At 39.2% G+C, this 24276-nt stretch overlaps 1 protein-coding gene across 1 annotated transcript; it reads left to right on the plus strand.

The window, feature by feature from the left end:
• The first annotated feature begins 19738 nt into the window (after window positions 1-19738).
• Window positions 19739-23987, plus strand: LOC140862861 (uncharacterized). Its single transcript, XM_073265897.1, has 2 exons — window positions 19739-20108; window positions 23917-23987. The coding sequence occupies exons 1-2, from the start codon at window positions 19739-19741 to the stop codon at window positions 23985-23987; spliced, it is 441 nt and encodes a 146-aa protein (XP_073121998.1).
• Window positions 23988-24276: the final 289 nt, after the last annotated feature.

Raw genomic sequence — 24276 nt, forward strand, 5'->3', positions numbered from 1 at the left:
GGTGATGCTTTGGAGTCTATAGGTTTGCCAGAGACGAATATACCGGAAGATTTCAATTGACTTGTATGGTCAAGTTAGGTGTTAACTTGTTAGGAGAAAAAAGCAAGTAAATTGGTAGTTCCCAGGACAGTGTTCTTGTGATGATGTATTAGTATACCGTTGTGTTTGAGATCCAACGAGAATTGTGTACTCGTATGAACATCAGTGGATGATCGTGAGATGTGACATTAGCTGGGATCTAGTTCTCGAGATCCAGCAGGTGGTGTCACTAATCTTTCAGCGAGTGATGTGCGATATCTCTGAAGTGACTGAGATAGTCAAGGATCGACTTAGTAGCCAACGAGGTTTGCCTTTAGGATCGAAGATTTCGCAAGATCGTGATGAATCAAATTTGTTCTTTCGAGTCAGTGAGTCACATCCATGCAGACTGTTTGTCAAAGATATTTCGTTTTAGCAATGAACGACAATCAGAGACGTTTTGGGTAAAAAGTTACTTCGAGCATAATTGTTTTTCCCGGAGTGACTAGGGAATAGATGAATTAGTCTTTTCAGTGCCAAGGCTAATGCCTTCAGCAAAAAGGAATGATTTGACTCTGGAGGATCCGTTGGGATTTAGTTTCCAGGATCTTTATGTTCAAACATGGGAAGTTGGGACGAGCGATGATGGTATCAAATTAATATGTCATCGGTGATGTCATTCGGACAGGGTTCGGATGACCCGAGGGGCGAGATCGGACGATCCAAACAGTGTTCGGGACAGGTGCATGGTTGCATGCAATTGGATTGACACGTGGCAGAGATCGGACGATCCGATGAGATGATCGGATGGCCCGAAGCAGTTCGGACGCTCCGAAGGCTAGTTCGGACGATCCGAACGTGTTCTATAAATATGAGGTCCGAGCTCCTCATTTGGTGCAAATTCCGAAATCCTCTCCTTCGCCCACGTGGCTCTATTTTAGGGCTTTGGGTACTCTTATTTTAGAGTTGGAGTAGGGAATATATTCTAGCATAGTCAGACAGTGTCTGACATAGTAGCGGAGTAGTGCTCGTGCAGCAGAGGGGTGTGCCCCTAGTTGCGGGATAGTCGCCATCAGAGGGCTGACGACGGATGTAGGTATAGCTATGGTCTCCTTAAATTATTTATGAGTATGCAATAGCTTAGTTAAGGCTTTTAGAGCTTAATTACTGATGCATGGGAAATTGCATTGTAGAGTTGATGATAGGCTTGGAACCTAGAGTGGGACTGCTCGGACGTCCTGTAATAAGGTACGTAAGTACTGACTGAGATAGCCAGCGGGTTTTGCATGCTTATATGTTGCATTTGTGTGTCATATTATTATGAAACATGCGCATATCATATTGTGCCTGTACATCTTTTGAGATGAGCTATGGAGGGCCGCTCAGCCCTATTCAGACGGTTGATGTCGAGCGCCCCGCGACCGACGGGTTAGCCGGCACTGGCATCTGTAAGACACGGTCTACGTCCATTGGGAATGAGCAGTGTACACAGGGTTTGCTCCCCGGGTTGTACCACTCATGTCCTAGGCGCCATTACTGAGCAGTTGTATACAGTTATCCCAGATATGGATACCCTGTCATTTGCATGCATCATATTTGTATGTTTTACCCGTGCTTTCGTATTGAGCTTAGAGCTCATGTCCAGTCTTTTCTGTGTATCTGGACACCCCATTCGACGGGTTAGGTGTAGGTGCAGGATTGAGTACCAGGAGCTTGGAGTAGCCAGTGACCAGTGAAGACAGCATGATTAGCTATAGTTTTTTTTTCCCTTTAGGCTTATTCATTCGATTGCATTGTATAATCAAATTTTTTTAACCGGTTGTATTCTGCCGGTCTGCTTTTATTCAATTCTTCCACAGCGATTTATTTTAATGCATGCTTAATTATGCTCTTAACTCTGATTAGGTAGTGGATCCGGGTTGGATCGCTACATACCTGGTGCTGGAATTTGAGGGCGCTACTGTTGTTGAGGGTATGGTGGCCTATAAGCTTGATTGTGCGATGGTGCCTGAGGCCCAGGTTGATTCGTTTGAGGATTTTTGTATCTAAGATTTGGATGATCTTTCCAACCATGATTGTATGTGTTGGAATATGATCATATTTCCGCTGTGGTGGTCTAGAAAATCCGCCAGTAGCATTCACCTGTTCAACAGATTCTTCTTGAAGTGTGGGACATATGTCAGTAGCATGTCCCACTGCAGCACAAATTCCACATGCCTTTGTAGTTTGTCCATTCCCTACACCCATTTGACGTACAAGAGACGTCAGTTCAATCAGCTGTTGCTCAAGAGAAGAGACATTTACCTCATTGTTTTTCTTTGGTGCATGATCAATTCTGTTGGTACCAAATTGCTGAGAATTGGCAGCCATATTCTCGATCAAGTTCCTTGCTTGCACTGGAGTTTTATCCACAAAGACTCCTCCACTAGCCGCACCTAACATACTCCTGTCATGAGGTAACAAACCTTCATAGGTATATTTAATTAACAAGTTTTCACTTATCTGATGTTGCGGACAACTAGCACACAGCTTTTTGAACCACTCCTAGTATTCATAAAGTGATTCCCCTGTAAATTGCTTGATCCCATATATTTCCTTTCTGATATTTGCTGCTCTAGAAGCTGGGAAATATTTTTCCAGGAAGATCCTATCATCTCAGTCCAGGTGGTGATGGATCCAGAGGGTAAATAATAAAGTCAATCCTTAGCAGCACTCTTCAAAGAGAAAGGAAAGGCTCTGAGTTGGATATGCTCCTCGGTCACTCCATGGGGTTTCATGCTCGTGCAAACCACAAGGAATTCCATCAAATGCTTGTGAGAATCCTCACCTGTGAGACCATGCAAATAAGGTATTAAGCAAATTAGTCCAGATTTAAGCTCAAATGTTGCATTATTTTCTAAAGCAGGAAAAGTAATGCATAAAGGCTGTTGATTTGGATCAGGAGTGCCCAATTTTCTCAGGCTTAGATTTGCGTTTTCCGCTATCTCTTCCTCAAGAATTTTTGTTCGAGTCTCGTCCTCTTCCTGCCTTCTACAAGCTTCTCTCCTTTGCCTGTGCAAAGTTCTTTCAGTCTCCGGGTCGTAAGGAAATTCTTCTTCAAAAGAGTCACCTGAAAGCATGAACGACGGGAGAAGTACTAGAAACAAAGCAAAGAAAATAGAGTGAGATTAAACAAAAATACAAAGAAAAAGAACACAATAAATTAAACACAGTTCTCCGGCAACGGCACCAAGATTTGGTAGCGCTAAGTCGTGTCACACCCAAATTACCCAACTCAAATCAGATAATCAAAATATGCAGTAGTACGAGTAGGAATCGTTCCCACGAAGAAAGTGAAATCTAATGTGTTCTAAAATAAAATAAAGTAAATGGGGTTTTGAGTTTGGAATTAACTACTAAAAAGTAACAGCAATTAAAAATAAATATTATCACTATCATGCAAGATTAAATTATAACGAAGAAATCAATGAGAAACAAGCATTGGTATCGGTCAACTACACCCTTGAAATTATTCATTCGATCATCGATCACCTAAAAATAATTAATTCTATCAAATATTCATCATTTAAAATTAAATTCTTGTTTCACCTTAATCTTAGTTAATTAGACACAAGCATTCTAGAATAACCCTTACCAATAAATCAACCAAGATACAAGCGATCAAGATTTAAACCTAAGGTAGCATTCAAATTAGTGAAACTGACGAATCTAGACAACACATACACAAGCAGATGTATTTAATCTAGTCAATTATTGTTCTTACAATTTAATAAATTTACAAGCGGAAAATATCACTAGTAGAATTTCTGCCTTTTACTTCGCTAGTTTTTACTTCGGCAATCACTATTACCGAATTAATATATAGTTATTTACTTCGGTTATAAAATTAACGAAGTAAAATGCACTTTAGACTTCGCCAATATAAAAAAACGGGCTTCACTTAAATTTTAAGTGAGTTTTTACTTCGTCAAGTTAAATTTGATGAAGTAAAAAGATGAAAATAAAATTTTTAATTTGTTTTTGATGAAGTAATAGAATGATATGTTTAGAATCCCGATTTTATTCACGTCTTTTCCTGCTTATTCTCTCCTACTCTGCACTCTTTTTTAGGGTTGTCAATCCCCTTTTCCCGTCGCTCTCGTTCCTTCACAAATCTACCACCATCGCCGCTTCTACACCGGTGGGAACTGCACCGCAACCACCCTAGATGATACCTCAGTGCCTCAAGACCTTGGTTATGGCCTAGATCGAGTTTTGGATCTCAAGAACAGTGCGGCTGAAGACCTGTCGCAAACAGAACTGTGAAACATTCTTCCTTGCTATTTCGTCCACTTTGTTAGCCGTGTTTGCTCGATTAAAGGTTTTATTCAAACCCTGGACTATTTTTTGAGCTACGATGGCTATGGAGGTGGGAGAGAACATGGTCCAGTTCACATATCAATCTATTTTGATTAAGAGCGAAAATGTTACTCCTACAATAACCAAGGCCGATTTGGAACTCTCGGCGAAGAACAGAGGCAATGCTATGCAACTATGTAAGGAAAAATTGTTGGAAATTATAATGGCTCGATTCTTTTGGATTTTGTGTCAGATTTTTTGTGAATTGTTATATGAGCCTGTGAAGTATCGTTCCTTTATGCTTTCTTTGTTTTCCAATCAGAGCATGGTGAGCTCGAGTCACAAAGTTGTTGTGATTATATGCACTAAGCTCATTAAAGGTTCTCTGGCTCCAAGAGGGTGGATAAAGCTAGTAAGTTTTGGAAATTCTTGAGAGATTTGGTGTGCCAGATCGTCCAGGCTGAGCGCCAGGTAAAATCTCGATTGATATCTTGTTTCGATTTTTTCATTCTTCTTTTCCTCAGTTGATTATGCTTTGATTGTATTGACGTGCTCTTCTCTGAAACAGTTTTTTGTAGAATTTCAGGAGAATGATATGTTTATTCCCACATCTTTTGTGTTTTTTCTCATAATTTAAGTGACGAGATTCTGTTTTTGGTGCAGATAGACTTGACTTCGCACATTGTTAGCCTTTATTTGACATTAATGGTATTCGTTTTCACCCATCTTTGCTTTGATTTTGTTTTTTATAAATAGACTAACTTGTGAAAGGATTATCTTCGGTCTTCCTTTTGTATAGTCATTCCTCTTATTTTTCAGTTTTTATTGATATGCAAATCTAGACTTTGGTGATCTTCCTATTGCCAAGGGCCTTGGCTCAACTATTGTGAACTAGTGTCGTTACCATGATAACTCTGTATTGGAAATTTTGTGTACCTGCAGGAGTTTGTTTAAATTGGTCACTCTCAGTTGCTGCAAATGTCATAGACAAGAAGTTCTTGGCTAAGGTTCAGTTGTGAAATGGTAAAACTTATGAGGTAAGTAGATTTTGTGTATAAAATATTTATAAATTTGCCATACTGTATAAAATATTATTCAATTTTTAATATACAACTTCTCTTATGTATGTACGCATGTAAAGGGAGTGAGTGTAAACACATTTGACATCGAGGGCAGCCCGTACCCATTAGGATCCCGAAGCAGTGCAAGGTACCTTCGTCCTTTGAGATGTTTTGAATGATTTGGAACCAACAGCAGGCGCAAACGCTACCGGAACCATAAGGCAGGACGATGGCTTCAAGGATTACGCCTTATCTTTACCCATATCAGCTTCATGTGCTGAAGTTTTTCAATATTTCAACATCACTAGGTATCGTTTCGCAAGACTATAATGGAATTCAGATTTCAGACTTCGAGAAATGTTTCATATACATAGAGGAAACATCAAACTTTATATTCACCATGTTCCAATATATAATTTGCTAGCAAAATTTGATGATATGCAGTAAACCAATTGGATGTATTATTTGTTGTAGGTACAATTTTTGAGTCGATTGAAGGTAAAGATCACATTTCCGAATTTTTTTGGGATTTATTTCAATTTTCCAGCATATATTATTTGGGAATTTCTCATTTTAGATCCGTATAATTCACACTGTGGATGTTTAGATGTTGAAGGCAGCCAAGCCATATATCTGTTTTTTTTTTTGTTTTTGCAGAGGTTATAACTTCACCTAAATTTCATCCTTGTCATTGCAACATGTTAGCATATAGTAGTTCTAAGGGATCAATTCGTCTCATTTATCTGCGGTAATCTGCCCTGTGCGATTCACATTATAAAATGTAAGTGATGTGTTGTATTTCGGTATTCTAGTTGGATGCCTATTTCTTGTGCCTATTTCTGTTAGGATATGATGAAACTGGATGCGGATGAAAGAATAATTTTAAGAGGTTCAAGGGGCCTTCCCAATATCCATCATGTCAATGACACTACCATGGTAATATTTTGTCTAGTTTTAATGCAAGTAAAATATTTAGTTTGTATTTTAGTTTGTTTCTGCTGCTCTCCAGCCAATCTAAGTTCATGTAGTCGAACTGTAATGTTTCTTGACATATATTTAAAGGGGTTAAATATGTGCGTCAAGTTCCTTGAATTCTTCCTCTAGTTTCTCTCTACCTATGATAGTATCCTTTTTGACAGAAATAATCCATAAAAAATGTAACCAACATATGAAAACATATCCTCACCTCTATTTTTTTTTTTTTTGGTTTCTTTTGTCAAATTATGTTAAATATATCATGCGCCACAGATGAGAGTCTCGTTGTGTCTGGATTACAATATCTGTTGTGATTATGTGAACTAGCATATTGGCCTTATGGATATATTAAGGGATAACTTATAGATTACATGGTTATTTTAGCCATGCAATTCTTCGTCAAATTATTGGGATATGATATTCTGATTTTTTTGATTAAAACTGCAGAAAAGGCATAAGAGAGGGAAAATTGTCAGTTTATGATATTATTTTTTCTTGATTATGTAATTTTTCACGAATTGGTGTTTGGTTTCCTGAAAAAGTGGGTGCCTTGATTTTCCGTTGAGCAAGCAGCACTACTACATTCCTATCTTTGGCTTCTCGACTAAACTGTACTGCATGTTTTTCCAGAATGCAAGTAATCCTTTTTTTAGAGGTGCAAGTAATCCTTTATATCTTATTGTCACTATAAACTATTGTTTCATGGGTAAAAAGCCACATTACAATTAGCTATAATTTTATCCTCTTGCATATTGGTGACTTCACATCATTAATTCGAAATGAATGGAGAGAATCTGGAAAAAGAACCTCGCATCATGGAGCTTAGGAATCAGGTAAAGTTTTTGTTCTCTGACTAGAGGGCATACACTTTTTATTTTCCTTAGGTATTACAAAATTGATTTTTAGCATTAGTTGTATTTTTATATTTTAGCAGCTCTTAGTAAGCCTCCCCATCCTTTCAAACAGTCTTTGGTTGATCTCAAGGGTTAGTTGTATTTTTAGATTCTTGAAGAAAAGGAACAAAGTGCTAGAACTAAACGTTTCAGTGTGCCGTTGCATTCTAAGAAAAGATTGCACCCAGAATACAGTTCTTCAATGGAGACAAACAAGTCCAGATCACTGGTTCTCGAAAAAGATGATTTAGGTTTGAATCTCATGCCTCCATGTTAAGTACTAATTCGACCCATTTAAGATTTTGTTCATCTTATAATGTTATCCATTCAAGTTTTCTCTTTCACATTCTCTATGTTTTAGTCTTTCTTTAGAAGGTTATTATATATCACTAGTACTTGTGTATATTTTCCCAGCCGTTAATGCAGGTTGGTTTTTGTTTAGAGTGAATTAATCAGCTTCTGAATACTTAAACATCATCATGTCCCTTTTTATTTTTTATTTTTTTACTCTTGAATTAATTAGTTCTTACAAAGTTTCTTTTCGGATTTATATATATTTCTGTTGGAAAGCATTTAATTAGCCCCCCCATAATTGGAACAGAACTGTTCTTTTTCTCCTTGCCCTTTTGCCTCTCTTTCTGGTTTTGTTATCTGAACAATTCAGTCAGATAAATTAATGCAAACATGAAAAAGAGGGAGAGAGAGTTAGCTAGCGAAGAGGCTGAAGCCGAAGCTTTTTCTTCTTTCCTGTTTATTTTTGGTTTTCTGGGATTTTTCTGTTCTCTTCATTAATTTATCATACGTACATGTATGACCATTTCTCCAACAATTTACTCGTGCGTTTCTTGATTTTTCGATTGATAAGGTTGTAATAATCTACACATACATACATACATACATACACATATATGATTAATTATTATATATATAGGATCTAATACATGTATGATTCTATAGCAGTAAAGGTAGGTAAGCAGCAAGATTCATAAAAGTTTACTCAAAATAATACAATTATTGCTGTAATTAGTAGTGTTATTATTATTTACCATACTGGAGTTATGATTATATTTGGTTGATGAGATCTCCATTTTCTCGTTTCTGTTAATTAAATTTGAGCTGATGCACAGTCTGCAGGCACTCGGAAATTGAGGAAACGAACACAGACGGCAACAAAAATAAATATGTAAAATATTATTAGGAGTTGGATGTTACTTCTTGCACTATTTCTTCCTGTAAATATGCCATGTTGATTCCTTGTGGCAGGTTGCACAGACAATGCAAGTACCACTTGCTTATGCAGAGGATATAATTGGAGTTCAGGGAGAAATATTGATTACATTAGATGCACTACTAGTGCCATTCTAACTGTGCAAGAGAGTAGGGGCCTGCCTGATGAAATCACCGTGGAGATAAAAGGCACCTCTTCACAAGTTCAACTAGCCCAGCAACTTATTCAGGTTAAAGTCTCTTCATTATTTTAATGCCTTTTTTCCTAATCTGATCATAAATTCATGATCATAAAATTTGGTGCTTTGGCCTTAAAGTTCAAATCCCCAAATAGGGGCTGAGAAACTAAGTTGATATGATTTTGATAACAATTTGGTTTAAATATTGCCTTGAAGTAGTAAACGTAAGGAAGTTACTATACATACAAATGGCCTTGTTGTTATCTAAAGATAAAAAATGAGGTGGACGTTATCTTTATGTTATGCAGGACTTCACCAGTGGTCACAGAGAGCAACTTCAGGGGACTTATGGCAAGCTAGAATCCAGTTTACGACATTCCTACTCTCAGTTAGGTAGCAGTTCTTACGAAATACGTGTGGATGTGTACACGTTTTGGTGGTTGAATATGTCATTTCAAATTGTTAGTGTATTTTGGTGGATAGTACTTGTTGATTTATGTATGTGTCGTTTTGGGATGGATTAATTAATATTATTAGTGTATTTTTTAGTTTCAAAAATATATTATGGCATTATTGTATCTAAATCTTAATTTATAAAATGTGTTCTATTGCTTCGGCAATTTTAGAATAAACAAAATTTTATTTATAGACGAAGTAGAAGAAGGCATTTTAATACGGTAATATAAGAAATTAACGAAGTAAAAGACATTATTTCACTTTGTATATTATTGAAATTACTGAAGTAATAGACAATATTTAACTTCAAAAATTTGATTAAAAATCGAAGTAAAAGAATACATTTTACTTCGGTTATATATGAAATTAACGAAGTAATAGACAATATTTAACTTCGTCCAAAACCCGAAGTAAAATCATAGTTGTTACTTCGGCAAATTCATTAATTGACGAAGTATAAGAATATATTTGACTTCATAACTTATGAAATTAGCGAAGTAAAATATATGATTTTACTTCGGCACCGGTCCAATTCTGCCTCCAAAAAATGACCAAAGACTTCGGTAATTTAAGGTATAAGACTTCGGTGATTCAGCGAAGTAAAAAAGTACCCTATTACTTCACGTGACACTACTTCGGTAATTAAGTGTCTACGACTTCGGTTATTAACCGAAGTCTTACGCGATTTTTCTACTAGTGTATCAATCGTAGTTGCTTCACAAATTAATTGATTCAAACAATTACGGATTTGAAATCTAATTTAGCAATAGATTGTATAATGAAATCCTAGGGTGATCAATCCAAAAATCTTACATACAAGAATGAAATAAATCAGAACAATTTTTGATACTCAATAAGAATTAAACACTAAAAATTTGAATCTCACGAATAAACAAAATCAAGGGTTTGTCCTCCTCAACCGAGTTCTAGAAACTAGCCACAAAGATTCATGAAAAACGAAAGAAAATTCAAAAGAAAAGAAGAAATCTTAAGAAAAGATGAATAAAAACCTAGCCGCCAAGGAATACTTGGTCTCTAAGCTTCAAAAGTCTGATAATAATCTCAGAAAAACGGAATAAAGACCTAATAAAAGGCTAGAGTCCAAAATAAAATAGTTTCCAAAATTAAAAACTACTTCCCGAACAGCCCCCCTCGCTCGATCGGTAAAGATTAACCGATCGAGCGAGATATTCTCGGTCTCAATATTCCTGCTTTTTTTCATACGGCCGCGCAATCGTTAGAACTTTGCGGATCGAGCGGCCAAAGTTCTGTCTTGAAATCTTTTCTTCTATATGGTGCCCGCTCGATCGGTAGAACTTTGCGGATCGAGCGGCCGATTTTTTGTTTTGCACTCCGAGACTTTTTCCCAACAAAAATGTTACATCCTACACAATAAACCCCGGAGCATGTTATGTAGACACGAAATATGAAATACGAACAAAATACTAAAGTAAAACACACAAATGCATGCAAAACAACAACAAAATGATGTTAAAATATGCAACACAAACACAACTATCAAGGCCCCACGGATTCTCAAAGACAAAAACATTTAATAAAGAAGCAAAATCCATTTATTCTAAACAAAAGCCCACTGGAATTGTCCACCTTGAGATATAAATCCATTGGAAAAAAAAAATCAATTTATTATCATAGATGGGTGAATTTGGCCTTCTGCAACGATGCAAACACGGTCACCAATTTCCATTAACGCTCTTCGCTTACGGCATATGGCTCACGCCTTGCATTCCGAGATAAGTGTCGTTAATCCTCTTTATTGGGATTTATTTTGTAACGCCTAAAATTTTGTTAATTAGAGTTTCATGCCTAAAACTATTTTCAATATTTATAATTTTAATTATTTTAATTTTCGCTATTTATTTGCCTAAATATTATATTTTTCCCGCGCATTAGAATTTTTTATTTTTTTTACTTTTGCAAAAATTAGTATTTTATTTCCTGATTAGTAAAATCAAATTTAATATTTTAAATAAGGATTTTTTTTTAAGCTCGTATTTTTTTACTTAGTGCGATTTAATTTGTAGCCTTAATTGCTAGTGGGGTTTAGCACTTTTTAATAGTGTGTTTCCTTTTTCCCCTTCTTTGAAATTCCGACACTCTCATTTTTCTAGGGTTTACCTACCTATATTCAAGATTTAACCCTAGCCACACACACTCAAAATCGCACAACACACCCACACACAAAGCGCCGACCTCCCCTCCTCTTCTCCTTTAGCTCTTCAATTTTCATTTTCCATCTCCGGTGAATCCCTCTAGCAAGCTGGACGAGCTGGTTCTCTCCTTCGAGCTCGGCTCCAGCTCACTCTTGGATTCGTAGCAGCTCACGGCCTCAGCCCTTCGAGCTCTTGTGTCCTTCGATTTCTGCCCTTCTTTCTAGCACAGGCAAGGATATGGCTTCCTTTTTTCCCCTTATACATTAGTGTATATATATATTGGGTGTTGCATTCCATGAAATATTTGAAATATATGTACACTTGTATGCCCTGCTCGAGTTTCCTTTTTTTTTTTGTCCATCCGAGACTTCTATTTTTTTTTGTGTTCCTGGTGAAATCGTAATGCTTGATTAATTATGATATATATATGGTTTTTAAATGCAAGTATGTGAATTTATTCCAACTGTGATCATTTACAAAATTTATTCCATGCTTTGAGTTTTCGAAATTTTGGAGTTTGCTAGCATGATCGGTTCGAACTGTGTTGTTTTCTTTTTGTGTGTTGTGTGATGATTTGGATGGTATTTGAGGGGCTGCCACGGTTGATATGTAGTTCACGTGGTGTCTTGTAGGAAGGCTTGGAGTCGTGCTTGGTTTTGGTTTGGGGGAGGCATTCGAAATTGGAGAGGTAAGGGACGGTTTTGATAAGTGTTTAAGTGCCATCATTGAGCCGGGTTTAGGATGATTTAAGGCGAGTTGTAGGGGCTGGAAATGTGGTTGATCGCTGTACTTGGTTCTAGAATTAGAGTTTTGGTGGATTGGAAGGTTTATAGCTAAGTCTTGGATTGAGTTTTGACTCGGGAACTTGAGCAGAATTTTTCTAAGCATTTGGGATGTCCGGAAGCTGTTTTGAAACCGGGTTTAAGCTCAGGTTTTGGCCATGGGCTCGGGTCGGGAATTAGTCTAGGATGTTTGGAATATGTTGGTCCAAGAGGAAATCAATTCGGTTAAGTTTGGGGCGAGTTTTAGATTTGTTTTTAATGTTAAGGTGCAGAATTTTGTTGAACACTAAGGGGATGCTGCCCGGAAATTGGCTTTTTAAAAAATGATCGCTTAGGAAATAAATTCCGAGGATGACTTCCATACTTAGTTCTAAGTGTCTTGGAGTCGTGGTTTCAAGCGGAATCCTTCTTTGATAAGAATCAGGCAAGTTGTAAATTTTACGGGTAAACTGCTCAAGGTTGTCGTAGTAAAATTTATGGGTTAAATTTTCCATCCTTTGGTTTAGTTCCTAAAACACCATCTCGGTCATTCTTGTGTGAGTCATATGCATGATTATCGATCAACATTTACATGTACGTCATATTTACATATGCATGCTAAGTCCATATTCAAGTATGAAAGAAAGTATTTTTATGAACGAAGTGAGATGGTTGTGACTACATTTATTCATGTGTATGTGTGGGGTCGGGAGACGTTTTGGCTTCTCTTACCAAATTATGGGTTTTCTTACCTTAGCATGTGTTTGTGTGGGGCTGAGAGATATCTCGGCCTCCCTTACCAATTCAGGGCAAGATTTAGTTGGGTTTTATCCTGACTTCCTTGCGGCATAGTGCACTGCAGCCATGATCATGATCAAAATCACAGAGTCACAATCCAAGGATCTAAGTTCAATATTTATGACTATGTTAAGATCAGTTTATTCAATTATTTATGTTTGACTTAGCCATGCATATGTGTCATTCATGTTCACTCTTTTCATTTAGAATCATTTATTCTAAGTTAAGGGCACGAAATTATTTTACTACAAGTTATTTTTAATCTGTTTGTGCTTGTATTTACGTAGTACTCGTTATCCCCCCCCTCCCACCCCATATTCTTGCTGAGTCTTTTAGACTCACTTTACTTATTTGTTTTCAGGTGATGACTTCTACTTTGAGGCTGAGGGGCAGGATCCCCAGGGGGAGGTCACCGGTGGTGCAGGCCATTGACCGACGTGCTTTTAGTTGATCTGCAAACTCTGATGTTTTCATTTATGAGTCTTAGTATTTCATACCCTGACAGTCATTTGCAGGAGGTGTTCTCCCTGCTTTAGAATATTTGGCTTGTAAACTTAACATTTTATTATTCCGCAACTTGGTGGGATAAACTCCCCTTTTTAGATTTTTATGATTATCGTATTTGGATTAATTTAACCAGACTTTTATTTCATTTGTTGAACTGCTGTCTGTGACAGGTTGGCTTTTACTAGTTTTTAAAACGATTCATGACAAAATTTTTGAAAAAAAAATCCTGTATTTTCTTTATTAAATTAAATAATTATTTTAGAGTCGTTTTAGTTGGTATCAGAGCACGGTCTTGGTTTGGGCTGTGCCTACTACCGGTTGCCGAAACTCGAAGGGATATCGCCTCAAAGTCTGTAAGATTTAAGTGCATCTATTGCTATTTGTTTAAGTTAGTTTCCGCTAATCCTTAAAATTTTCGAGCTTGTAAAAGTTTAAGGAAAATATTTTTCTTAAGGCATGAAATTTGAATGTGGGAATTTGAACTTGCGTACAGATGGCCACTCGTCGTGGACGTGTTCTGCAGCCACCACTTCCTCCACCTCCACCGCCACCTCCTCCTCCGCCACCCCCACGAGCTGCGGATGTTGGAACGAGGTGCTAGCTGGTTTAGCCCGTATCCTAGAGCGATATGTGGATACTCCGAGGTCTGGACTTGGGACTGTTTATGAGCAGTTTAGGAAGATGAATCCAAAGGACTTTGCTGGAACCACTGATCCACTGGTAGCGGAGGGATGGATCCGTTTGCTTGAGGTGATCTTCCGCTATATGCAGTTGGGAGATCCAGATCGAGTCCGGTACGCTGTCTTCAACCTCCTGGAAGATGCTGCCTTTTGGTGGGAGGGAGTAGAGAAGACAGTGGACGCGACTACCCTGCCTTTGACTGAGTTTAGGAGGCTTTTCTTTGAAAAGTATTTTACTGCGGATGTGAGGGCCCGTTTGAAGATGGAGTTTTTGAGCCTACGACAGGGAGACCTATCGGTGGCTGAGGTTGTGGTGAAATTTGAGCGAGGTTGCCACTTTGTGCCTTTGATTAGGGACGACGAGGCGGAGAAGCTCCATCACTTCATTGTTGGGCTACAACCCACTATCTGACGAGATGTACTCATGGCGGAGCCAGCTGACTATGCTTCGGCTCTCAGACGAGCTTTGAGGTCTGAGCAGACTTTGAAGGACATCAGCGCTGAGGCGCAGAGTAAGAAGCCGCTACCATCTCATGGTCTGCAGTAGCAGCATGGGAAGAGGCCATTCACTGGGCCACAGCGTCAGCAGGGACCCTTCAGACCACAGGGGCATCTGGCCCATAGGCCCCAGGGACATCATGTTCAGCAACTCCAGAGTCAGCAGGCACCGAGACCCGCTCCTCCCAAGACTGGGGAGAGACCCTTTTGCCCGAGTTGCCATCGTGCTCATCATGGACAGTGTTTGGCAGGTGCCGGAGTCTGTTATCGGTGCAAAAAGCCAGGACACATGGTTTCAGATTGTCCATTGCGCAAGACACCGACTCAGGGGAGAGTTTATGTGATGCAGGCCAAGGAGGCCAACCCTGATACCACGCTCATCACATGTAATATTTAGAGCATTTAATTAAGGGTTATTTAATTGGTTCATAGATGCAATTTTCAATTATGAGTTTTCTTTGGGGAATGAGAACTTGTTTTAGGTTGTATGCTTCGTGTTAATTGGTTGTGTTGACTTGAATAATTTTGAAATTAGGAATTCGGTGACTTATAATAAACCTAAGTAGGACTTGCCTTAATTGGTTTCAATATTTTCGTGGTTGTAATCACCTTTAATGCATGTAGAATTTTGGTAGCCGGTATAGCCACTAGAGCCCTGTTAGACTCGGGGGCTACTCATTCTTTTATTTCGGAGACCTACTACCGGTTGCCGAAACTCGAAGGGATATCGCCTCAAAGTCTGTAAGATTTAAGTGCATCTATTGCTATTTGTTTAAGTTAGTTTCCGCTAATCCTTAAAATTTTCGAGCTTGTAAAAGTTTAAGGAAAATATTTTTCTTAAGGCATGAAATTTGAATGTGGGAATTTGAACTTGCGTACAGATGGCCACTCGTTGTGGACGTGTTCTGCAGCCACCACTTCCTCCACCTCCACCGCCACCTCCTCCTCCGCCACCCCCACGAGCTGCGGATGTTGGAACGAGGTGCTAGCTGGTTTAGCCCGTATCCTAGAGCGATATGTGGATACTCCGAGGTCTGGACTTGGGACTGTTTATGAGCAGTTTAGGAAGATGAATCCAAAGGACTTTGCTGGAACCACTGATCCACTGGTAGCGGAGGGATGGATCCGTTTGCTTGAGGTGATCTTCCGCTATATGCAGTTGGGAGATCCAGATCGAGTCCGGTACGCTGTCTTCCACCTCCTGGAAGATGCTGCCTTTTGGTGGGAGGGAGTAGAGAAGACAGTGGACGCGACTACCCTGCCTTTGACTGAGTTTAGGAGGCTTTTCTTTGAAAAGTATTTTACTGCGGATGTGAGGGCCCGTTTGAAGATGGAGTTTTTGAGCCTACGACAGGGAGACCTATCGGTGGCTGAGGTTGTGGTGAAATTTGAGCGAGGTTGCCACTTTGTGCCTTTGATTAGGGACGACGAGGCGGAGAAGCTCCATCACTTCATTGTTGGGCTACAACCCACTATCTGACGAGATGTACTCATGGCGGAGCCAGCTGACTATGCTTCGGCTCTCAGACGAGCTTTGAGGTCTGAGCAGACTTTGAAGGACATCAGCGCTGAGGCGCAGAGTAAGAAGCCGCTACCATCTCATGGTCTGCAGTAGCAGCATGGGAAGAGGCCATTCACTGGGCCACAGCGTCAGAAGGGACCCTTCAGACCTCAGGGGCATCTGGCCCATAGGCCCCAGGGACATCATGTTCAGCAACTCCAGAGTCAGCAGGCACCGAGACCCGCTCCTCCCAAGACTGGGGAGAGACCCTTTTGCCCGAGTTGCCATCGTGCTCATCATGGACAGTGTTTGGCAGGTGCCGGAGTCTGTTATCGGTGCAAGAAGCCAGGACACGTGGTTTCAGATTGTCCATTGCGCAAGACACCGACTCAGGGGAGAGTTTATGTGATGCAGGCCAAGGAGGCCAACCCTGATACCACGCTCATCACATGTAATATTTAGAGCATTTAATTAAGGGTTATTTAATTGGTTCATAGATGCAATTTTCAATTATGAGTTTTCTTTGGGGAATGAGAACTTGTTTTAGGTTGTATGCTTCGTGTTAATTGGTTGTGTTGACTTGAATAATTTTGAAATTAGGAATTCGGTGACTTATAATAAACCTAAGTAGGACTTGCCTTAATTGGTTTCAATATTTTTGTGGTTGTAATCACCTTTAATGCATGTAGAATTTTGGTAGCCGGTATAGCCACTAGAGCCCTGTTAGACTCGGGGGCTACTCATTCTTTTATTTCGGAGACCTTTGCCCGTAAGCGGGGTATTGAGTGCGAAGATCTGTTTGGTGGTTCACAGTGACTATCCCATCAGGGGAAGAACTGTCCACGAGGAATATAATGAAGAATCTTGAGCCTCTACTGCAAGGGCAATCAGTGAGTGCAAATTTGATAGTGTTGCCCATGCCTGAGTTCGAATTGATCCTTGGGATGGATTGGATGATGAAGAACGTTGTGGTGATTGACTTCCAGCAGCGATCAGTGATGGTCAGACCGGAAGGAGAAGAACTGTTTTGGTTTTAGGCTACTAGGGGTTCGAGGATGACTCAGATTATATCTTTCATGCAAGCTAAGCAGTTGGTGCATGATGGATGTGAGGCATTCTTAGCCAGTTTATCTTTGACGGAGTTGCCAACACGTCCAGATATTTCAGACATGGACGTCGTCAGAGATATTGAGGATGTGTTTCCAAGCAATGTTGCAGGCATCCCACCTGATAGAGAAGTCGAGTTCTCTATCGACTTGGTACCCGGTACTATGCCAATTTCTAAGACACCGTATAGATTGGATCCTACAGAAATGAAAGAACTGAAAGAACAGATTCAATAGTTGCTTGACAAAGGGTTCATACGCCCTAGCTTCTCTCCGTGGGGCGCACCGGTACTCTTTGTGAAGAAGAAGGACGGGAGCCTAAGGTTGTTCATAGACTACCAAGAATTGAATGGAGTGACGGTAAAGAACAAGTACCCACTTCCCAGAATTGAGGATCTTTTTGATCAGTTGCAAGGAGCCTCTGTATTTTTGTAGATTGATCTCCGTTCCGGCTATCATCAGTTGAAATTTGAGTCAGATGTGTTCAAGACAGCTTTTAGGACTCGTTATGGCCACTACGAGTTTCTTGTGATGGCGTTCGGGTTGTCAAACGCGCCCGCGGTCTTCATGGATCTTATGAACCGCGTTTTCCAGTCGTATTTGGATCATTTTGCCATTGTTTTGATTGATGATATCCTCATTTACTCAAAAGATAGAGTGGAGCATTCGCAACATTTGAGGATGGTTCTAGAGGTGCTCCGAGAGCGGAAGTTGTTTGCTAAGTTTGACAAATGTGAATTTTGGCTGGAGAAAGTAGCATTCTTGGGTCATATCATTTCCGAGAGCGGTGTTGAGGTAGATCCCTCCAAAGTTCAAGCAGTTAAGGAGTTATCTGTACCTAGAAATGCATCGAAGATTCGCAGTTTTCTCGGATTGTCTGGTTACTATAGAAAGTTTATCAAGGGCTTTTCATCCATTGTGGTGCCCTTGACAGCATTGACTAAGAAGAATTATAAGTTTGTTTGCAGCCCGAGGTGCCAGGATAGCTTTGATGTGTTGAAGGAAGCTCTTACGTCGGCGCCAGTGTTAGCCATGCCATCAGGGTAAGGTGATTTTGTGGTTTACATTGTTGCTTCCAAGTTGGGATTGGGAGCAGTTCTTATGCAGCGGGATAGAGTTATTGCTTATTCTTCAAGGCAGTTGAAGGAGCATGAGAAGAACTATCCTACTCATGATTTAGAGTTGGCAGCAGTGGTTTTCGCTCTTAAGATTTGGAGGCACTATATTTATGGAGAAAAATGTAGGATATTCACGGACTATAAAAGCCTCAAATACATTTTCACCCAGAAGGAGTTGAACATGAGACAACGGAGATGGTTAGAGTTGGTGAAAGACTATGACTGCAACATTAGTTACCATCCGGGTAAGGCTAATGTCGTTGCCGATGAATTGAGTAGAAAGACAACAGTGATTGCCTCTTTGACGGTGTCTAGGCCGTTGCAAGATGAGATTCAGACTGGAGTTCTATGCCGTGGGTAGAGCTTGTAGATTGTCCGCCTTGACAGTGCAGACTACATTGTTTGACCGTATCAGAGTTGCTCATGCAGTTGATGAGCAGTTGAGTAAGTGGAGACAGAGAGGTGACGAGAGAGACAGTGGTTTGTATTCAGTGGTGGATGGGATTGTGAGGTTTAGAGGTTGACTTTGGGTGCCCGCAGGTGATTATCTGCGAGTTACTATCATGGAAGAGACACATACATCGACGTACTCTATTCACCCAGGAAGTACGAAGATGTTTCGATACCTTCAGCAGTTGTATTGGTGGCCGGGCATGAAGCATGATATAGCCCGCTTTGTATCAGAGTGCTTGACGTGCCAGCAGGTCAAGGCAGAACATCAGAGACCTGCAGGATTGCTTAAGCCACTCCCTATTCCCGAGTGGAAATGGGAGAATATTACCATTGATTTTGTAGTTGGCTTGTCGTGGACAGTGAGAGGTTCGAATGCTATTTGGGTTATTGTCGACCGTCTCACTAAGTCGACACATTTCTTGCCAGTGAGTACAAATTTCTCTATGACTCAGTATGCGGAGTTGTATGTCCGGGAGATAGTCAGGCTTCATGGAGTCCCTGTTTCCATAGTTTCTGATAGAGATCCGTAGTTTATGTCGACTTTTTGGAAGAGTCTTCATGAAGCTTTGGGTACGAAGCTTTTGTTTAGTACCGCCTTTCACCCGCAGATGGATGGACAGTCCAAAAGGGTGATCCAGATTCTAGAGGACCTTTTGAGAGCCTGCGTCATTGACTTTCACGATACTTGGGAGTCGAGGTTGCCATTGGTGGAATTTGCATATAACAACAGCTATCAGGACACCATTGGTATGGCGCCTTACGAGGCACTCTATGGGAGACCGTTTAGATCACCGATATTATGGACCGAGGTTGGTGAGAGGTCAGAGTTGGGACCCGATATTGTTTAGCAGACTGCCGAAGTTGTAGCCAAGATTCGTGATAGGATGAGGACTGCACAGAGCAGGCAGAAGAGTTATGCCGATCATAGGAGGAGAGACTTGGAGTTCTCGGTGGGAGATCATGTGTTTGTCCGAGTAGCTCCTATGAAGGGTGTAATGAGATTCGGGAAGAAAGGAAAACTTGCACCAAGGTTTATAGGACCCTTTGAGATATTGGACAGAGTAGGGGCATTGGCTTATAGGGTGACCTTGCCGCCTAACCTTGATGGAGTCCATAATGTCTTCAATGTGTCGATGTTAAGGAAGTACGTCTCGAATCCGTCTCATGTGCTTAGCATGGAACCACTTCAGTTATCTCCTCACATGACTAATGAGGAGAGGCCCATTCGGATTTTGGATAGACAGGAGAGGAGACTCCGTAACAAGTCGATTCCGATGGTCAAAGTGAGATGGCAGAATCACTCGGATGAAGAGGCCACTTGGGAAGCAGAGGCAGATATCAGGACTCGTTATCCAGAGCTCTTTGGTAAGTCTTGAATTTCGAGGACGAAATTCCATTTTATGGAGGGAGGAATTGTAACGCCTAAAATTTCTTAATTAAAGTTTCATGCCTAAAACTACTTTCAATTTTTATAATTTTAATTATTTTAATTTTCGGTATTTATTTGCCTAAATATTATATTTTTTCCGCGCATTAGAATTTATTATTATTTTTTACTTTTGCAAAAATTAGTATTTTATTTCCTGATTAGTAAAATCGAATTTAATATTTTAAATTAGGATTTTTTTAAGCTCGTAATTTTTTTTTTATTTAGTGCGATTTAATTTGTAGCCTTAATTGCTAGTGGGGTTTAACACTTTTTAATAGTGTGTTTCCTTTTTCCCCTTTGAAATTCCTACACTCTCATTTTTCTAGTGTATACCTACTTATATTCAAGATTTAACCCTAGCCACACACACACTCAAAATCGCACAACACACCCACACATCCACACACAAAGCGCCGACCTCCCCTGCTCTTCGTGGGATCTGCTGGCTTCGTTTCTCTTCTCCTTTAGCTCTTCAATTTTCATTTTCTATCTCGGTGAATCCCTCCAGCAAGCTGGATGAGCTGGTTCTCTCCTTCGAGCTCGGCTCCAGCTCACTCTTGGATTCGTAGCAGCTCACGGCCTCAACCCTTTGAGCTCTTGTGTCCTTCGATTTCTGCCCTTCTTTCTAGCATAGGAAAGGATATGGCTTCCTTGTTTCCCCTTATACATTAGTATATATATATTGGGTGTTGCATTCCATGAAATATTTGAAATATATCTACACTTGTATGCCCTGCTCGAGTTTCCCTATTGTTTTTCCTGTCCAGCCGAGACTTCTTTTTTTTTTTTGTGTTCCTGTTGAAATCGTAATGCTTGATTAATTATGATATATATATATGGTTTTGAAATGCAAGTATGTGAAGTTATGCCAACTGTGATCATTTCCAGAATTTATTCCATGCTTTGAGGTTTCGAAATTTTGGAGTTTGCTAGCATGATCGGTTCGAACTGTGTTGTTTTCTTTTTGTGTGTTGTGTGATGATTTGGATGGTGCTTGAGGGGCTGCCATGGTTGATATGTAGTTCACGTGGTGGCTTGTAGGAAGTCTTGGAGTCGTGCTTGGTTTTGGTTTGGGGGAGGCATTCAAAAGTGGAGTGGTAAGGGTCGGTTTTGATAAGTGTTTAAGTGCCGTCATTGAGCCGGGTTTAGGATGATTTAAGGCGAGTTGTAGGGGCTGGAAACATGGTTGATCTTTGGACTTGGTCCTAGAATTAGAGTTTTGGTGGATTGGAAGGTTTATAGCTAAGTCTTGGATTGAGTTTGGACTTGGGAACTTGAGCAGAATTTTTCTAAGCATTTGGGTTGTCCGGAAGCTGTTTTGAAACCAGGTTTAAGCTCGGGTTTTGGCCATGGGCTCGGGTCGGGAATTAGTCTAGGATGTTGGGAATATGTTGGTACAAGCGAAAATTAATTCGGTTAAGTTTGGGGCGAGTTTTAGATTTGTTTTTAATGTTAAGGTGCAGAATTTTGTTGAACACTAAAGGGCTGCTGCCCGGAAATCGGCTTTTTGAAAAATGATCGCTTAGGAAATAAATTGCGAGGATGAATTTTCTACTTAGTTCTAAGTGTCGTGGAGTCATGGTTTCAAGCGGAATCCTTCTTGGATAAGAATCGAGCAAGTTGTAAATTTTACGGGTAAACCGCTCAAGGTTGTCATAAGTGAAATTTATGGGTTAAATTTTCCATCTTTTGGTTTAGTTCCTAAAACACCATCCCGGTCATTCTTGTGTGAGTCATATGCATGATTATCGATCAACATTTACATGTACGTCATATTTACATATGCATGCTAAGTCCATATTCAAGTATGAAAGAAAGTATTTTTATGAATGATAAGTGTATTTTATACACTTAATTTATATATGATTTTAATTATTAATTGTTTGTTTCGAGCAGATTTATGCGGAGTTTTGTTGTTTTTGTGGTTGTAGTATATTATTGAATTTATTTGGAAAAGAGAAGAAAAATAATAATTTGAGAAGAGAAAAGAATTAAAAGAATAAAAGAAAGGAAAGAAGACGCTTAGAAGAAAAGAAAAGAAGAGAAAGAAATGGGTTTTGTCTTATTGGGCTTTTTGTTTGCGCTTAACTTAGCGCTAAAGATTCTTTGAAGAAGAGCAAACGCGCATATATCATGTGATAGTGAAGAATAGGATTCAGAGACTCATGCGCGCCCGCCTAAGAGATTTGGAGCGCCCGCACGTGATGGAAATTCTCGGCGTTTTAAAATTATTGAGTGAAGGAAAGTTTTTATCTTCTTGGGCTTTTGAGTGGGCTTTTTCATGCGATATAAAAGGGATTCTTGAGTGTCAGATTGAAAAAAGCTGCAACACTCACAATACGTACATCAAAAAATCAGAGAAGTGATCGTGTGATTTTCTGGAAGTATTTTGGAGCTTTACTTGAAGAACGAAGACGAAGATCGTTAGATCGGACACGGCATCGACGACGGATTTGATTCTTATATTTTATTTATTTATTTCAGAATTTATGTCTGGATTAATAAACATGTTTTGTGTTTATTTAAATTTGAGTATGAACTAATTTTTTAGAGTCTAGAGATCGGATGGAACCTGGTGTATACACTTTCATGAATTTTTGATTTTATTGAATTGAGTTTCTTCTAAATTAATTGTTTTTCTAGAATTGATTGTATTTTCAATTATCTGATCAATAATTGATTTGTAATATTTATTTGAAATCTGGCACTCGGGAGAGAAGATTTTGAATAGGACCAATAAAAAATACACTGTTAATTATTTATATAGCTCGGGAGAGTGTATAATTTTAATAGAGCTTTTAAAAAAGAACATTGTTTTGAATTGATCATTGCAATTACATTCTTAATAGGGATATTGGAATTGAATTGTAGTTGATATATTTTATTCGGCACTCGGGAGAGGGAATAATACACTTAAGTATTTTTGACTATTAATTGATTGAAATTCATGAAGATTAATTAATTAGGATTGATTGTTGTTGAAATCAGGTAAAATTTAAACCTCTAGACCATTTTTCTCTGATTGTTATTTATCTGAAAGTTGTGTGCGTGCTTGCTAAAAACTCATTATTTATTTTATTATTCTGCGAAATTCTGAGATTTTGATTTTCTAGATAAAGTTTAGACTATTTTAATTACAAGCACTGAATATTTTCATTTTACTCTCTGTGGGATCAATACTTGATTTTTCACTATATTAAAAATTGACACTCGTACGCTTGCGAGTATTTTTCACAACAATGAACGAAGTGAGATGGTTGTAACTACATTTATTCATGTGTATGTGTGGGGCCGAGAGACGTTTTGGCTTCCCTTACCAAATTATGGGTTTCCTTACCTTAGCATGTATTTGTGTTGGGCTGAGAGATATATTGGCCTCCCTTACCAATTTAGGGCAAGATTGGGTTGGGTTTTATCCTGACTTCCTTGCGGCATAGTGCACTGCAGCCATGATCATGATCGAAATCACAGAGTCACAATCCAAGGATCTAAGTTCAATATTTATGACTATGTTAAGATCAGTTTATTCAATTATTTATGTTTGACTTAGCCATGTATATTTGTCATTCATGTTCACTCCTTTCATTTAGAATCATTTATTCTAAGTTAAGGGCACGAAATTATTTTACTACAAGTTATTTTTAATCTGCTTGTGCTTGTATTTACGTAGTACTCGTTATCCCCCCCCCCCCCCCCAATATTCTTGTTGAGTCTTTTAGACTCACTTCACTTATTTGTTTTCAGGTGATGACTTCTACTTTGAGGCTGAGGGGCGGGATCCCCAGGGGGAGGTCACCGGTGGTGCAGGCCCTTGACCGACGTGCTTTTAGTTGATCCGCAAACTCTGATATTTTCATTTATGAGTCGTAGTATTTCATACCCTGTCAGTCATTTGCAGGAGGTGTTTTCCCTACTTTAGAATATTTGGCTTGTAAACTGAACAGTTTATTATTCCGCAACTGGGTGGGATAAACTCTTCTTTTTAGATTTTTATGATTATCGTATTTGGATTAAATTTACCAGGCATTTATTTTATTTGTTGAACTGTTGTCTGTGACAGGTTGGCTTTTACTAGTTTTTAAAACGAGTCATGGCAAAATTTTT

The sequence above is a fragment of the Henckelia pumila genome, chromosome 4, assembly GCF_033568475.1.
Source record: "Henckelia pumila isolate YLH828 chromosome 4, ASM3356847v2, whole genome shotgun sequence".
In the NCBI taxonomy this organism is placed as follows: Eukaryota; Viridiplantae; Streptophyta; class Magnoliopsida; order Lamiales; family Gesneriaceae; genus Henckelia; species Henckelia pumila.